At 39.5% G+C, this 17,223-nt stretch overlaps 2 protein-coding genes across 2 annotated transcripts in view; one reads left to right on the top strand and one right to left on the bottom strand.

Moving 5' to 3' along the window:
• Positions 1 to 1,620: 1,620 nt before the first annotated feature.
• Positions 1,621 to 10,461, top strand: ccnt2b (cyclin T2b). The gene is made up of 9 exons (XM_030156511.1): positions 1,621 to 1,851; positions 2,407 to 2,488; positions 2,570 to 2,698; positions 3,725 to 3,785; positions 4,034 to 4,096; positions 4,298 to 4,343; positions 6,374 to 6,537; positions 6,782 to 6,852; positions 8,464 to 10,461. The coding sequence occupies exons 1-9, from the start codon at positions 1,694 to 1,696 to the stop codon at positions 9,505 to 9,507; spliced, it is 1,818 nt and encodes a 605-aa protein (XP_030012371.1). The 5' UTR covers positions 1,621 to 1,693; the 3' UTR covers positions 9,508 to 10,461.
• A 4,213-nt stretch (positions 10,462 to 14,674) lies between these two features.
• Positions 14,675 to 17,223, bottom strand: part of LOC115434446 (ly6/PLAUR domain-containing protein 6-like) — a 1,359,089-nt gene continuing 1,356,540 nt past the window's right edge. The window contains exons 2-5 of the transcript XR_003937536.1: positions 16,654 to 16,776; positions 16,462 to 16,549; positions 16,032 to 16,099; positions 14,675 to 14,809 (exon numbers count right to left, since the gene is read on the bottom strand). The gene's annotated coding sequence lies outside the window, so the exon portion shown is untranslated. The remainder of the gene's footprint in view (positions 14,810 to 16,031; positions 16,100 to 16,461; positions 16,550 to 16,653; positions 16,777 to 17,223) is intronic.

Raw genomic sequence — 17,223 nt, 5'->3', positions numbered from 1 at the left:
GACATGAACCCATGTCCCTAATACTCTATCTGAACCACTGGACCAGAGACAACATGGCCTTGATTTTGTGATGTTTTCAGTTGGATATTAAGTATACACTTTAGATGTTGAACTTTATATCTCACTGTCTAAAACTCACTGTAAGTTGTCTGTAACTGGTCAGCCTTTTCTCAGGTTTGTACAAGTTCATAACCCATTTAATAACATGAATAAAACCTGAGTTCAGACTTCTTCAGCTGATACCTGGCTCCCGAAAACAGCTGCAAAACTTCTGAACTTGTAGTTATTATACCACAGGCAAGTTAGGTTCCTTCCATGGTAGAGTCATGAAAAACATCTCAGCACTGGCTCAGGCAATGGTGCTTCATGAATGCATTTATTTACTTAACTGACTATATCACATTTGGGCCCCTATGATGAGAAAATGATAGAGAATTGGAAAAACTATGCTTGAATGTCAGTGTCAATGCTTTTTGCTGCTTCTTCATCTTAATGGAAGTTTTTTACTTTGAAAATCTGGAGCCATATTCAGAAAATGTGATGAGACAAGTATGATGTTTTCAAAGAAGTTTCCTTAAAGGTAAGACTAAAGTTGAAGCGTATAAAAACTCAGTGGGCAAACAAGAGAAAAGTCCAAGTTACTGTGAACATTAGGGTTTAATGGTAAAGAGTACTGTATATAATAGGGCACATTCCAAGCTTTGATCGTTGTGTTGAAATTAACTACATTCACAGACACTGATGTAACACAAGAAATGACACAAATAGATGCATGTTGGATGAAACACACTACGATAATCACACAGGAAGGTAAAAGAGGTAATACTGTAAATCTGGCATAATTAAGAGGCTCTAGAATGGTTAGAAAATCATAGCAAATTTTTTAAAAATGAAAAGCAATTATACAAAAATACACAAAAAATAATATGACAACTGATGAAAATAACTTAAAAGTTATTATTACACTTAATAAGACACTAATTAAGTAAACAGATTCTTGATTTAAATCTATTTAATGTCAAATGGCACAAATAAATAAATAAATAAATTAATTAATGTACGTGCCGAGGTGTATACAGGCTGGCTGTTCCAGTTAGTGCACCTGCATGGGGCCTGTCTGAATTTAGGTTTTTAGATTATGTTGTGAATAAATAGTAACTAGGTGACATTTTTATGTCATATTTCATTTCCTGACCTGGTTTAAAATGTTATAAAAGCCAGCTATGTCTGTAAAACTTCCCTAAATAATAATTGTGATGGTTTTGATTATTATAACACAAAGTTATAGTTGCAGTTCTGTACTAGTAGTGTACCGTTAAGAGTCTTTAATACGTCACATTCAGCCTTTTCCAGACGTGTCATGATGAAACACCATGGTGTAAGTGATAAATGGTACAACATAATAGCTCTTCCATTATATTAGATAGATGTTGACACTGTCACAGATTAAAGTTTCAGTTCTGCACTCACAGAAACTCTTCTTTTTTCTTGTCATCTCTTCACTGAGAAGCTGCAGCTGTTGTTTCTCAGTCATAACGTTCCTTTGTCCTCCGACCACTTGAGGCGCTGTTCGCAGAGTGAGCGTGCGCAGAACACCCGCCCGCTCCTCGGCTGCTGGTTTCGTCCTTCCGGTGCCCCCGTCGCCCCACTCCCTCCCGATGCTAGCACCGTCGGGCTTGGCTGTGGGAGCGTAATGGCGGTGCACCGGGGACCCTCTACGAAATGGCTCTTCACCCGGGAACAGCTCGAAAACACGCCGTCTCGACGCTGCGGAATAGAGGCCGACAGAGAGCTGTCTTACCGGCAGCAGGCCGCCAATTTAATCCAAGATATAGGCCAGAGACTCAACGTGTATCCTTTCTGAAAAACAAGAGTGGCCGGCCGACAGACGGGTTAGCTCCAGTTAGCATTAGCTTACACAAGGGCCGGGCTGGCAGGGCTCGTTTTCGTCAAAATTGCATAAAACACATATTTCCAATTAAACTGTTTTTCTGTCCCTTTGGATATGACTGTGGATGAGTAAAATGTGATAACATCGTGTTTTATTTAACTAGCGGCGTTTTAGGCCTGGTAGCTATCTTAGCTTTTGTTTTGTCTCATTAGACTGCCGACTCTATTGTTAGCCGTGTGTCCAATCATGCCGGTTACAGTGAATATGGAAAACTAACACTGTGTCATTTTCAGCCTTTATCTAGTCGACCTAGAAATATGTATACATATATTTATATTGTTGCTGGAGACGTTGAAGATAATGTCTGACTGGTTTTATCTTACATGCACACGTTTTGCTAGCAGTCTGCGTAGCGCTAGCTTAAACGTGCCATGGTTTTTGCATAGCTTAACATGTCGAAATCCCCTTATTTTTGCCCTGTGTCATTAATATATTTTCCTTAACTGACCAAACAGCTCCCAATTAATAATCAACACTGCTATTGTATATATGCATAGGTTTTATATGATCCACTCCTTCACCAAGTTCCATAGAAATGTAAGTATGACACCAGTCCTGGCTCCGTGAGTAATTACTGTGTTGCTGACTGTGAAGTCTGACTGAGTGTTTTCTCTTTAGATCATTTCCCAGACGACGTTGTTCCTGGCAGCAAAAGTAGAGGAGCAGCCCAGGAAGCTGGAACATGTTATTAAAATAGCACATGCCTGCATTAACCCCCAAGAGCCCGCCTTAGACACTAAGAGCAATGTAAGTAAAGCATGGTTGGTTTCAGTTTTGTTACCTTGTAACGTACACTAAATGTTTTCCAATGCAACTGAAATGCATGCTTTCTAGTGGAAAACTGCACATTTTACCATTGATATCATGGTCTTTCCCATCTCTTCATCCCATTTTGGTAAACGTGATATCTTCCAATAATAATCATAATATCAGTGAAATAGTTTATCATTGGTGACACTGTAATTTGTAGCAGGCATAGACATCAGACATCTGTAAAGTGACAAAGATCAGAAAGTTGTAGTGCACCTTTAGTCAGAAGGTCATTTGCACAGCAGATCAATACTTGGTGGGGGTGTATGTTAAATGTTATGTATGTATATGTATGTTAAAGTAAATTTTGGATCACTTCAATATTAGTATTAGTATTGACATGCACTCATGATCCCATAGCAGAGTGGCTTTCTTTGTAACATTACGTTCAGTTCCACTGTCAAAATGTTGAAGCCCAGATCAAATAATTTACTTGAAATTACATAATACAGCCAAGATATCCTGTCGTCGTGTTTGTCTCTTATCTCCCCCCCTTTCGTCCATTACTTAACTAGTTGTTCAGGGCAGATGGGGTCAGCAAACACTTACACTTCCCCCTGCACACTGTGTATCCTCTGTGCGCTGTATTAACTGTGCACTGACTCAGGACAGTGGTTAGGCTATTCAGGCATAGCGCTCACCCACCACCTGTTCGCTTAAGTGTAATCAAATCAAATTTTTCAAAACGAAGCATTTGCTCTAGTAGTTCAGCCGTCCACGTATGTTTAATGGCGAGACAATGAAAAATACTAATAGTAATACTAATATACTGGAATATATTTCAGTATACTGCTTTTTTCATGTATAAGTTTGTAGATGAAGAGCAGAAATAATGCTTTGTGTTTCTTACTTGTGCTGTGCTGTGATCAGCCCTTAAGACCCTTTGTTTTATGGGAATGTTGATAAAACATTCTATGAGAGGAAACAGCACACTTAAATTTTTGTTGATTTTTCTTTTTTCAGGCATTCCAACAGCAGGCACAAGAGCTTGTAGCACTGGAAACAATAGTGCTACAGACGCTGGGTGAGTGGTCGTAAAGCTTCGGTCTGACATATTTACTCACCAAGAATCAAAGCACACAAACACCACATGTGCATGTTGACAGTGGATATGCTAAATTTGGATTTCCAAATATGAAACCGTGGGTTCTTGTTTTTTTTGTTTTGTGTTTTTTTGTTTTTCATCTAACCAGACAACAATACCAGTTTCTTTTGGGTCTGTCATTGATCAGCTTCTCAGAATCTATTAATTGATTTTTATCTCGATTGCAGGTTTTGAAATAACAGTTGATCATCCACACACTGATGTTGTGAGATGTTCCCAGCTAGTGCGAGGTACAGTGGTTTTTCAATTTTTATGTTTTCCAAAATGCAAACATTTTCAGTCTTTTTAGAGTAAAAGTCTAATCCTGCTTCTTTTATTCCTTTAATATTTTTAAGATGATTTCTTTCTCCTAGGACAGGCCCACTGTCATGTGTACATCTGTTTGAATGCATTTTTCCTTTTTCTAATTTGATATTTTTCTTCTTTTACAGCAAGCAAGGATTTGGCACAGACTTCCTATTTCATGGCTACCAACAGGTTATTATCCTGTTCCCATTATTGCACTGTAATGGCACACTATGGCTTCCTGCTCTGCAGGGTCCCCCTTCCTGTGTCCAACGCCCTGTCAGTGCCTCGAGCCTGGGAACCCCCATGTGGGAAGTACCGGCCGGGCTGCTGTGTGCGGTGTATTGTACAAGGGCTCCGTGTTGGCACATAGGGGTTGAATGCACAATGTGGAGTGTAGTGGTGCTGTTTACCTCTCAAGGTTGTTTGGTACAGAGTGCATATGTCTAAGAAAACACAATTGGTAGCCTGAATATAGATTGCCACTAAAGATTCTTAAACATTTAGAGTGTTTTGGTAAGTATAGTTTACACTTTTTTAATTTTCTTTTTTTTTCCTTTTTTTTTCTTTTTTTGCATTTTTTTCAACCAGAGAGAGCTAACAATGAAACACCAAACTATACTGCAAACTGAACGCATGTTCTGTGGTAGTTTGAGGTGTTTTTTTTTCCACTAAATAGATAAAAAGGGAGTGCACACTTAACAGAAATTGCACTTTAAGTGAAATATAGACATATTTTTGTGCTTATTTTTATTGAGCTTTTTTTGCGCGTGTGGCATTTCAGGTGTTAATCGTATTGGTTTTCATAGAAAATGCTAATTTGATATTCAGCTCTTCCGCTTTTGTTCTGATGATGGTTGATAAGATTGTCATCACACAAACTTGTGTTAACGCACACAGAAAGATGTTCAGGTAATTTAGGTTTGTGCCGATTGGCAGTAGTCCATTTTACACAAATACACATAAAATAATTTCACAAATTTAGACAGGAAAGCTGTATTGAAGTTATTGACAACAAAATCCTCATGTTCTCAGTAAGTGTACACATGTATATGAAGGAAAAACAATCTTGTGTAATAATTCAGATTAGATTAATCGACAGTTTTATCAAAGGACATACAATCACAGAAGGTCTAACCCAGGGGTGGGCAGTCCTGGTCCTCGAGGGCCGGTATCGTGCATGTTTTAGATGTTTCCCTCTTCCAGCACACCTGAAGGTCATTATCAGGCTTCTGCAGAGCTTGATGATAGGCTTATCATGTGAACCAGGTGTGTTGAAAGAGGGAAACATCTAAAACATGCAGGATACCGGCCCTCGAGGACCAGGATTGCCCACCCCTGGTCTAACCAGTATTTCCAAAACAAACAATCATGGTACATGCGGAAGTTAATCAGTTTTGTATAATTTCTTATAATTGTAGTTTGCATTTTAACACATGCAAAAAGACACTGCATGGTATCTGCGTTAGGTGTCAGCTGTTCTCTAAATCTCCATCACCCTCAGTCTGAAAAAAACAGATAGTTTAAATCTGTTAAGGTTGTCAAACCCAACTGAAATACATACTAGCATCAGTGTTGGGTTTTCCTGTCATGTATTGCCGTTTGCAGTGTAGTTTGGGATTCAGGTGCAGGGGAAATAACTTCATGAACTTTCTCTAAATTATGTAATTTGGCCACCAGCATCAGTGTTTCTCAGTCTTATTGAAGTTCCCAAACCTGATCTAGGTTCAGTTTTGGAATGAGGTGCGATCACTAATTTTACACCAACTTACACATGCACTGTGTAAACTTGGACTGAAATTTGCTGATTTGATGAGCAGAGATTCCAAAGGAGTCCTGCTGCTCATTGAAGAGATTGAGAAACACTGTTTCCTAATCTCCCCTCTCCTTTTTAATAGTAATCTTAAAATACAGTATATTATGACATAAAAATCAAGATAATCTTAATGTCTTTTGAAGCTGTGTGTTTGATCCGTCTCAAACATATAGGACATTTTTTTTTTTTTTTTTTTAAACAAAAATACTTTTAGATGTTCCAGTTGTTCAAGGTAAGGGTGTGTGGATGTGGTATTAAAGTACAGTTGATTGGCATCTGTCAAGTTTTGCTTTTGAGCAAGTGTGTATGAAGCTGTTGCTGTAAGTGTTATAATGTGTCGTCTGTGGAAAAAGCCCTTCAGCTAAAGTTTATATTTTCTTTCTTTGTATCTCGTGTTGTCTCACAGCTTGCACCTCACCACGTTCTGCCTGCAGTACAGGCCCACGGTCGTGGCATGTGTCTGCATCCACCTGGCCTGTAAGTGGTCCAACTGGGAAATCCCTGTGTCCACAGATGGCAAACACTGGTGGGAGTACGTGGACCGCACTGTAACGTTACAGCTGCTGGATGGTGAGGATTATTTGTTTGATTTCAGTCATTAGACCTGGATTTCACGCACAGAGCAAAGACCATATCAACATGTTTTAAGTGTGAGACGAGAACAGCTGTTACTGTCGTCGTCATTTTACTGCCTCGTCATCTCAAGTCTTGTGGTTTAAATCTGAATAAATAAACAAAGCCATGCCAGACATCCAACATCAGAAGTGAGCCTTCATCATGGGAGACTGTCTCTAATTATGACTCTGGTTTTCAGACCTCACACATGAGTTTCTTCAGATCTTGGAGAAAACGCCCAGCAGGCTGAAGAGGATACGAAACTGGAGGGTACGTCATCAGTCATGTGTCTAATGCTATGAATAAATGATCATCTGCAGAGTCGGGATAGATGTTGACACTTGTAGCGCTGTGCCAGTTTTGGGACAAATCTGAGATACGGAGTGGCTTTAAACAAATCCCTCGTGTCTTGCATGGTTCAGGGTGTGGCAACAAAGCTTTCTGAGAAATAGTGTCAACGGAGAAGTTTGGGTGGACCATTTTGCACATGGAAAAACAAACCATAGTATTGAAATGACTAAACACCCACAAAAGAAAGTGTGTTTTTGTCAAAACTTGCCATTTACAAAATGTAGCTGCAGTCCAGATATTGGTTTTCTTTGCTGTAGTGGGGGAAACATTAACTGAACGTGACTGTTCGACGGGTCATTTGAAGCGTCTTGGTTTGTTTTGCCTTAGTCATACGGTGATGAATTAAGATAAATATCATTAACCTCATAGCGTTATTGCCTCAGTCCTATTTTTGGCCAAATTGTGATATTTATGTTGCATTACTCTCCTAACGCTGCTGATTCATTTTATGCAGATATCACCATTTGGCCAAAAATATGATTCAGGCAATTATGCGATGAGGCCAACAATATCCAATCACGGGGTTTCCCAGTGTTACCTGAATATTAGGGGTGTAATGTTGCTCTCGTTTCCTCTTTACACATTCAGCAACGGTGAATTCTCAGTGCTGCTGCTGCTGCTGCTGCTGCTGCACAAAAACGTGACAAACGAGAGTATAACAGAGGCACAGAAGCCGGGTCGGACATTCAAATCATGTTGTTTCACTTTCGGTTTTCGGTATGTTGCATCGTTGTGACACAGAAGAGTCCACGGGTTCCTTTATAGCAAAAAGGGTTTGATTTTTTTAAGTCAAGTTGGCAAAATCCAGTGAACCTGCTCCTCTTCTCCTTCATTGTGCCTCTGCTGCAGTGTTACTGTGAGGTCATGTTCACTGAACCTCAGGGAATACTGTGAGGCGTTCAAAAACAGTCAAGTAAATTACCATGTTTACCATAAATGAGCATTGAACATTCAAAAATACATAACATGTGGGGTGCCTGTAGTGCACAAATGACTGAACATTGTTTTGTACAAATGTCCTGTGTCCCACAGGTGGTTACAGAGTGCACCCCCCCCTTCACTGGTCTTCTTCACTGTAACAAAAATATATTGAATCGAAGACCCCTGTACTGAAAACGTACTGAACCGAAATTTTTGTGTACTGTTACACCCCTACTAAATATTTAAATGTTTATTTATTTATTTTGTTCAGACTGTGTCAGCAGTGCTGCTAAGTTATTTACAATAAAATAAAAATGAATACTAGTAGTTGTAAATTTGTTATTAAAGGTTGAGTATGATGAAAATAGGGTGAATATTTCCATCACACAGCAGGTTTGTTCTGTTCTGAAAGTTCCCCCTCGTTATGTGACAGCAACGTCTGAAGCTGCAGCTCCAACCTGATGAACAGACCTGATGAAGTGTGTGAGACCACACCTCTGTAGTAAAGGACATGAATAATAATAATAATAATGATAATGGAATAATGAAGGGCAGTGTTGGACAGCTGCAAGTATCTCATGTGGGTTTTTTTTCTCTTCTTCTTCTCAGGCTTTTCAAAACGCTAAGAAGCCAAAGAGCGACGGTTCGACAGTTGACAGTGCCTTCCAGGGGACGTCCTCTTTAGACGGCCTTCCCGGCGTCACCAACTCGTTCTTCCCCTCCACCTCAGCGTCAGACTCTGCAGAGATGCCCTCTCTGAACACTATCGCAGCCTCGTACGCCTCCTACCAGCCCCTGAGCGACCAGTCCAAGGCCTGCGCGTACGACCAGTTCCCGCCGCCGCTGCACTCGGACTTCTCCCTGATCAAACAGGAACACAAAGCGTCGGGCGGCTCCAGTAGTAAACACCAGCAGCTCAGTGGAAATGCTGCAGCTTTTGCACGGCCGCAAAAGGTCTTGACTTTGGAAAAGTACAGAGAGAAACACGCGGCCGAGCTGGCGTCGCAGAACGGCATAAAGGAGGAGCCCAGCACAGACATGTACGCCCTCTCTCCTCCACCGCTCTCCTCGCACCACCACAAGAAACGCTCTCAGCTCCAGCAGGCCGGCCAGTCAGGCGACGGCCGTAGGGACAAGCAGAGCTCCAAAAAGGCTCGGCTGCCTCCGTCGTACGCGGAGAACGGCTCCGCCTCCAGCGAGGAGCTAAAGATGAGAATCAAAGTTTCATCCGAGCGTCACGGCAGCTCGGAGCAAAGTGGAAAAGACAAGCACAAAGACCACACCAGCCACCGCCACTCAAAACACGGCCACTCCCACCCGTACTCCCTCAGTGGGAGCGGCAGAGGGACAATAGACAACTCTGCTTTGTCCTTACGAGCTCCCAGCAGCCACTGCAACGAACTGAGCTCCTCCGGCTCGTCTCGGAAGAGGCCTCACTCTGACAGCAACAACCACCACCACCACTCGGCCAAGAGCAGCCGGAGCTCCAAAGGGGCCCTGGGGTCCCACTACGCCGACGGCAGCAGGATGATGGAGCACCACAGCCACGACGGCACCAACGGCATGCTGACGTCCAACGGACAACACACTGACTACAAAGACACTTTTGACATGCTGGACTCTTTACTAAGTGCCCAAGGAATGAACTTGTAACCCTCGGAGTCCCCAGTGTTGTCTAGAATAAGGTATTACATGATGAATAGAGAAAAGAAATGAATTTATTTGTCTTAAGTTATCTGAATTCTGCATCGCTCTCAGTCGTGTCTACACACTGATTCTTGTTAAGCTGTCAAAAATGTAAATTTATATGCATAGAGCTGTGTACTACTAGCTTGCAAGAAACAAAAATAATTGTGAGGTTTGAGAATGCGGCAGGTAAAATGGGATATTAATGTTGATTTGAAGCTGACATGAATTGAACGTGCATGTTTTCAGTCACAAAAGGGAAGACGTAGCTAGTGTTCGCAGCCGTTGTGACAGTTTACAGACAGTCGACATTTTTTTATATGTTAAAAACATTTTGTTCCACTAAAAATCTCAGGTCTTGAACTTTTTTGATATAAGAATCTTCCTCTGTTTGGGTTTATTACCTGTATCTGTGGAGATGTGTCACCTCGTCCGTTTGTTGACGAAGACGGCAGAACCTGGGTGTCTGTCTTAGGAAACATAGTCTGCTTATTTTTCAATGAGTGCATTAATAGACGGACAAAAACAAAACAAAAAAACAAAAAACAAAGGTGAATCAGAGTTATATCTTGTGGATTGTTACTTCCTGAACTTAACATGCAGACATTTTAGAACTACAAACAAAATGTTCCATCTGCGTTGAAAGTGCATTTCAGATAATATATCGGCTTTAAGTGGAAAAGGCCTCGTAATTGTATCTTGTCAACTGCTCCTCAGTAAATGTTACTATCAAAATACAGAGCTCTAAAATAATGTGTAAATAGGACTGTAGTTCAGTTGGAAAACTGTTGGTTTATTGCATCAGTCCAAACCTTCCTCCATTCAGTGTATCATGAGATCTAAAGCAGACTGTGTATTGATGAGCATATCCTTGATTTGTGTATCAGGAGCCCAAATAAAGGTGTAAAAGTAATTTCTAAACATCACAGCTATGTTCTGTTCATGTTGCAGATACTTCTTAACCCTCACACCATATTTGTACTTTTTTTTGGGTTATTATTATGACTGTCAAATCATATGGCATTGATTTCTGCAAGAATGGTTCTTTTCGGATCCATTTGTTGAATCTAATGTCAGTTACTATGCACCCTGGAGCTAAAAATGTACACAAAGTTGTATAAAATTATCCTTTTTTTATTATTGGAATAAATCTGCTTAAACCACTTAAGCTCTGCACAAAACTGCCAAATGTTAAAGAATTTTCAGGAGTGTAACCCTTTAAAGGCCAATTTGAATACAATGTTTTGTCTTGTACATGTCAGAGATTAGCAATAACACTGATTTCATTGCGTCAGTCTTTTTTTGTGAGATTTTAAAAATGTGTTTTTAATGTAAGTACGTGACATTAGAGTCCTGCACTGCAGAAAAACTACCAAAGCAATGAAATCTGTTCTGTGTATTCTAGGCGAAGGACTGACATTTAAACAGTTACATCCTAAAAAGTATTGTAGGTTTGGTAGTTTAGAACAGAGCTGAAGTGGTTTAAGAGTTTTATGCAGAAAAAAAGTAGGTTTCTTTGTAGCAGAGGGTAGTAAATTCACCTAATACACGAATCTGACACAAACAAAACTAGTAATATACATCTGTGTTTTTACACGTGAAAGTATTCTAGTCCCACATGAACACTGGGTGTGGATTTCTTTCCTGTGTGGGTGTGGACTGTAGTATCACATTGTGGCAGGTGTGTAAGGACAAAACTGCCCACTCACACCAGACACGTGGACTTTACAAGATACAGGTGAGCGCTTTACTGTTTCATCAGTAGTGTTTTTTGCACATATACTTCACATCTGCTCATTATTTGTATATGGCTGCACCAGGGATGTGTTTATGATGTATTGATTAAACTAATCAATACATGACTGAAACCCCACGGTGCAAGTAATAGCACAAATGACAGTTAATATTACATGAATTTTGATAAATTACAAAATACAGCAGCGATATAAATGCATAAATTCTTTGGTTGACGTTTTAAGTTAATGAACTTTAAAAAAAAACGCTCATTTAGCACCTGAAAGATTGATTTTATCTTTTTTTTTTTTTTTTTTTTACAAGGGCGCCCTCTGGTGGACAAAAAAAACCGCCTCATTTTATAATAGAAATGTATTTATTTAATAATAGAGTAGCCTTAATTGTAATTGTGTGTACAATGAAATTAGAAGTCCAGCTCCAGGCAGTGCAGTAATAATAAAACACCAGTACTTTAGAAAATAAAAACAGACCGAATATTAAACTACAAAAACTAAATAACATAAGAAAATAGAATATACATTTTATAAAGTAACATAAGAATAGAGTGAAATAGAATAAAAATAAATAAAACTGTAGAAAATATGAATATACACAAATTTACATTTATAGTACATTTTATAAGGCTTTTATTCTGCATTTTTGCTATAACTAAAAAAGCTTAAATTAAATATATTGATCTGCTCCATACGTTCTCATTAGATTGATCCATATCTACTAAGCTAACTGCAGCTAGCTTAATTGTATTTCATTATTGTGCTACTGATTTGGCAGATATACATACGTAAAAGCACTATGGTTAGTATCTTCTGTGGAGATAACTTATTTTTTTTCTAGTAAGTAGCTAAAACTCAAGTCAGTTAAGCGACAAAATACGAAAAACATAATCCAAACAGTTAGAGATCATGGTAATTGTTGGTGTAGTTTATCTGTTTGTCCACCAGATGGCGCAGTTGATGTTGATATTAATAAATGCTAGGCTAAATGCAGCTACCAGTAAGCCGTTAGCATAGACACACTCTTATTATCAGTGGAAATGTTTGTGTTCTGCCACCAAACCGCAGGTATGTTGCTTTTCAGGTGAGAGGGGAAAACATCTTGAAAAACGACCAGCGCTGCATAAGCTAGTTTTGGTAAGTTTCAAGAAGTAAAGCTTTTTCTGTGTAGTTCATCTGTATATCCACCAGAGGGCGCGTTTGTCTCTGCGTCCTGAACAGTAAAGTTCAACATAATAACTTCACACTAAAACTTCCGGTTACCCCTACAAATTAAAAGCAGTGTGTTATCAACTACCGGAAATGGTTTCTTATTATATCTGCTGTGCCTTCCAGTGTCTTCAGTTTGTCTTACAACTGTTTGACTTTGTTTTTTGTAGTTTAGTTTTCGTGTTTTTTTTTGTTTTTTTTCATGTGAAAATGAAGTGACCTTTGACAGTGCCACAAACCACTGTGAGGAATCTAAGTGTTATTGTCTATCAGGATTATTATCATTTAACTCACACATAAGTCAGATTTCTGGGACTGCCTTTTTTCATTTGCAAACTATTGCTAAAATCAGGCATATTTTAACACAGAATGATGCAGAAAAATTAATCCATGCTTTAATTACATCCAGACTAGATTATTTTACCTCACTTTTCTCAGGCTGTCCCACAAAGTCTTTAAAGACCCTTTGGTTAATCCAGAATACTGACTAGAACCAGTATCAGAGCCCATATTTCTCCTGTAGTGGCTCCTATAAAAGCTAGGATAGGCTTTAAAATTCTCCTCCTCACCTACAAGGCCTCCTCCTCTTCTCCTCTATTCATGCCACAACAAATATATCCCAGATAGCAAAATCATTATTGCTTAAATCTGGCCCAAAACTGGCATGCCATTTTGGCAAAGTTCTGGGCTGGTACAGGACTTTACAGAAGCAATGACATCAGTGTCAAACCTCTGACAGCACTGTGAACATCAGTCTTCATGGATAAAACAGTGAACCGGACTAATAATCCAAATAAAGTCCCATTTTGTTCATATAGCACCAAATCATAACAGAAGTAATGTTAGGACACTTTACATTCCAAACTGGTGTCGACCAGACTGTGTCACATGGCAGGTTAGGCTGGTGTAGTGGTGCGTTGTCTGTATCACAGACTTCACATCACTGTTAGTCTGGTTCAGTTCCCCTTCCTGAGATCTTAGAGCCAAAGGCTGGATGGAGACAGAGCTGAGTCTGTACTCAGAATTCAAGTTTACATATCTTATACCCAAAGAAAACCCTTCATTTCAGCTATTTAACTATAGCACAGAGGTTAAAGAGTAACATAAATGTTGCATACCAACATAACTTTTGAGATTGTGAGTTCAAATCCCACACTAGGATTTTTTTTTTTTTCAAAATTTTTCATTCTTGCTGCTTGGGGGTTTCAGTTTTATACATTTCTTATACTTAAAAATTGACCCTTCAGTGCTGACCAGGAGTTTAGCTCAGTAGTCTAAGCAGCAAATAAAAGGCACATTGTCACTATAGATTTGAAGGTAGTACGATCAAATCCCACTCCAAGGTTATTTTTGACCCAGAAAACAGAACAGTGGAAAGAAACAGTGTAAATACAACTTCCAACACATTATCATCAGCTGATAGATATACCAGTGGCTTACAACTGGTGCAAAACTTGTCCTCTGTACCCAGAGGTTGACAGATTGGTACCCAGCAAAAACATATACTTTTCTGTGTTTCCAGTGACAAAAAAACCCCCACAATAAATAGAGGTTCCGACACATGATTGACAACTGACAAATAGCTCAGTGGCTTAAGACTTGTATAAAATGTGTCTTCTTAACCCTAAGACTGAGAGTTCAACACCTGGAAAAGCACACACTTTTCTGTGTTTTCAGGTCCAAAAAAAACCCAATAAATAGAAGTTCGGGCAAATCATCAGTAACTGACAGATGGCTCAGTGGTTTAAGACTAGTGTAAGACTCATCCCCCAGAGGTTGTCAGTTCAATACCCACAAGAAACATGTATTTTTCTGTGTTTTCCGGTCAAAAACACCACAATAAATAGAAGTTCCGACACCTTGTTGGTAATTGATAGATAGCTCAGTGGCTTAAGACTCATCCTCTGTACCTGGAGGTTGACAGTTCAAAACCCAGGAACAAAACAATCTTTTCTGGTTTCAGGTCCAAAAAACAACAATAAATAGAAGTTCCGAAAAATCATCAGTAGCTCACAGATAGCTCAGTGAGAAGGTCGGTGGTGTGAAAAAAATTGACTACTGTGAGGCTGGCCGGTAGTTCGAGTCCATGGCTTGGTAAATAAGGGCGGAAGAAAACAAGGGTCTCATACTGAGCCCCTGAATGAACACTAAGGGGTTATAGAAAATTTTTTTATTGGAAAAAGACAGGAAACAAGTGGAAAAAACACTGCAGCACCCCCCTCCTTCCAGACCCCAGAAATGTTATTTCTTACCCACAGGGGCAAGAAATAACATAACCTGAGTCAAAGCCCAGCCACCGCCGCCATCCAAACCTGGAAGAAACACAAGACAAAAAGTTACAGTAAACATAAGGTTAAAAAAACTTACAAACACAGCAATAGCATTACAGATACAATTCCAATGTAAACATAAGTAAAGCAACTGGCAATGTTAAAAAGACAAGCAATATTGATATAATCTCACATACTCACATCTACAAATCGAAAACAATCACTAATCATTACAGTAAAACACCAGCTGCTCATCATCTCCTGCTCCATAACCCCTCCCTGACAGGTGTGCGGAAGCTCGGAGGGGTCTAGGCCCCCTCCGCCCCTCCCTCACCTCCACTCTCGATACTCAGCTCCCACGAGTCTCGAACCTTCAACCTGCCGATGACAGGCGGCCGTACAAGAGCCAAGGACGAAACCCCTAAGCTACCGAGCACCGAGGCACTAACAGCTCCTGTCTGACAGCTTTTCACACAACTGCAGAGGACCACAGGCCCAACAACATATCAAATCAAACAAAAACATCACAAAATTTGGATCTCATCTGTTTAATTGGGACAAATTCCCTGTCAGCTTTTAGACAGCAGAAATCTCTGAGACATTAACGCTCACAACCAGACTATAGAAAACCTCACACTCCTCTAAAACTCTTCAAAACAAAAAAATACAATTTAATCCAATTGAACTCATAGAGTGTATAAAACATCAGGAATGCATATTTCTGTATAGCAACAGTCAACCTGGACTATGTCTGCATTAAAAACCAAATGAAAGTTATGAATCTGGGAATAACAACCATTTCACAAAGTACAGACCTGCTACTACTACCTCAATTCATCAAATAAACCATCTGACAAAAACAGGACAAAATACGTCTTATCCATTTAACTGGGCCTTTATGGGACAAATTCACAGTCAGCTTTTAGACAGCAGCCATCTCGGAGTCATTAACACACACAATCAGACAGTAGAAAACATCACACTCTTTGAAGAACCTCTGCAAATCAATTAAACACATTTCAATCCAATCCTCAATTCTCAAAAATTCTACAAAAACTACTCAGTAAACAGTTGGACAAATTCATAGATAAACGTAAACTACTCACTGAAAGTCAATACTGATTCAGACCAAACAGAGCAACTTCACTGGCATTAATAGAGTCAACAGAGGAAATCACCACTTCAATTGATCAAAACCATCCCACAGTTGGAGTATTCACTGACCTCAAAAAAGCTTTTCAGTAATAAAGTTGAAGTATCTCACCCCGCAGCTTCAGCAGGTCTGTATGATGGTCCTCCATTTCCAGGATTTTATCCTCGCAGGCAGGAAATCTACAAGTGGGACAAAAGAATTACTGACATTACTTTAACATCCTACAGAGAACATGTGGAATGATAAAGACCATCTATTCCATGGAAGGTCGATACAAAACACAATATAACCTATTATTACTACTACTATGATTGCAAGTTATGTTATTTCTTGCTCCATGTGGGTAAGAAATAACATTTCTTGGGTCTGGAAGGGGGGGTGTGGCAGTGTTTTTTTTCCATCTGTTTCCTGTATTTTTGACACAAGCACACAGCAATTGACAATACTCAAAACTAAACTCTTTGCAAACTTTTCTTCACAACATTCTCCCCAAATCCAACATCCACACAAAGCAGAATGTAATAAAGTCAAAATATCTCACCCAGCAGCATCAGCACAGAGGAGGTGTTGGAACCAGTTCTGTATGATGTTCTTCTATCTCCATCATCTCATTCACTGAGGCAGCAGAACTACAAGTGGGATAAATAACAGCACACTGTAAACATCCTATAGAATATGAATATGATGGTAAAGATGATATTTTGCATAACGGATGGATTTAATGAACTTATACCATCTAATATGACGGTCCATTCTGACACTGGAAGTGTCATTCCTTTCATAGTCCATGTGATGTTCAGGTCACTGTGGCTCATCTCCATCACTGTCTGTATGGTGCTGCATTCACTGACTACACCTGGATATAAACACACACATTTTTCAAATTAGACAGGAGAATTAGTTAGATTAGAGGTGATTAAAAATGACAGTCTGATTCAACATGATTCAAACAGAGGTTACTGTGTGTACAGAGTATCTGAGGACAGAGTATCTTATCGAATCTTGACTTGATACCATATCTACATCAGAAGATGTGACTGTAAACAAGAGACATTTTGGGACAGACCTGTGTCATTCAGGAGACATAAAATACAATTTATATCAGAGCAGAGGTTTGTTTAATATTTTAATGTAGTAGACCAATGTAACGTGCACACCGCAGACATATGTATTTATGTACAGATATTAGCTTTAGCCTCCTTAGCTTTTCTACACGCGTTGAGTTGCTCATGAAAACACGTGTGGTATGTTTGGAGTACATGTGACTAACTGTAGCTGTTCTGTTTTAACACTCATTATTCGT

The sequence above is a fragment of the Sphaeramia orbicularis genome, chromosome 2 (assembly GCF_902148855.1).
Source record: "Sphaeramia orbicularis chromosome 2, fSphaOr1.1, whole genome shotgun sequence".
NCBI lineage: Eukaryota > Metazoa > Chordata > Actinopteri > Kurtiformes > Apogonidae > Sphaeramia > Sphaeramia orbicularis.
Note: the sequence above shows the minus strand (reverse complement) of the source record. Positions and strands in the feature narration are given on the sequence as shown.

Excerpts from the sequence above, each read along its gene's own strand:
- ccnt2b (XM_030156511.1), top strand. The coding sequence starts at position 1,694 with ATGGCGGTGCACCGGGGACCCTCTACGAAATGGCTCTTCACCCGGGAA. Across the intron at positions 6,538-6,781 it reads AACGTTACAGCTGCTGGATG|ACCTCACACATGAGTTTCTT; the intron begins GTGAGGATTATT and ends TCTGGTTTTCAG. Across the intron at positions 6,853-8,463 it reads AGAGGATACGAAACTGGAGG|GCTTTTCAAAACGCTAAGAA; the intron begins GTACGTCATCAG and ends TCTTCTTCTCAG.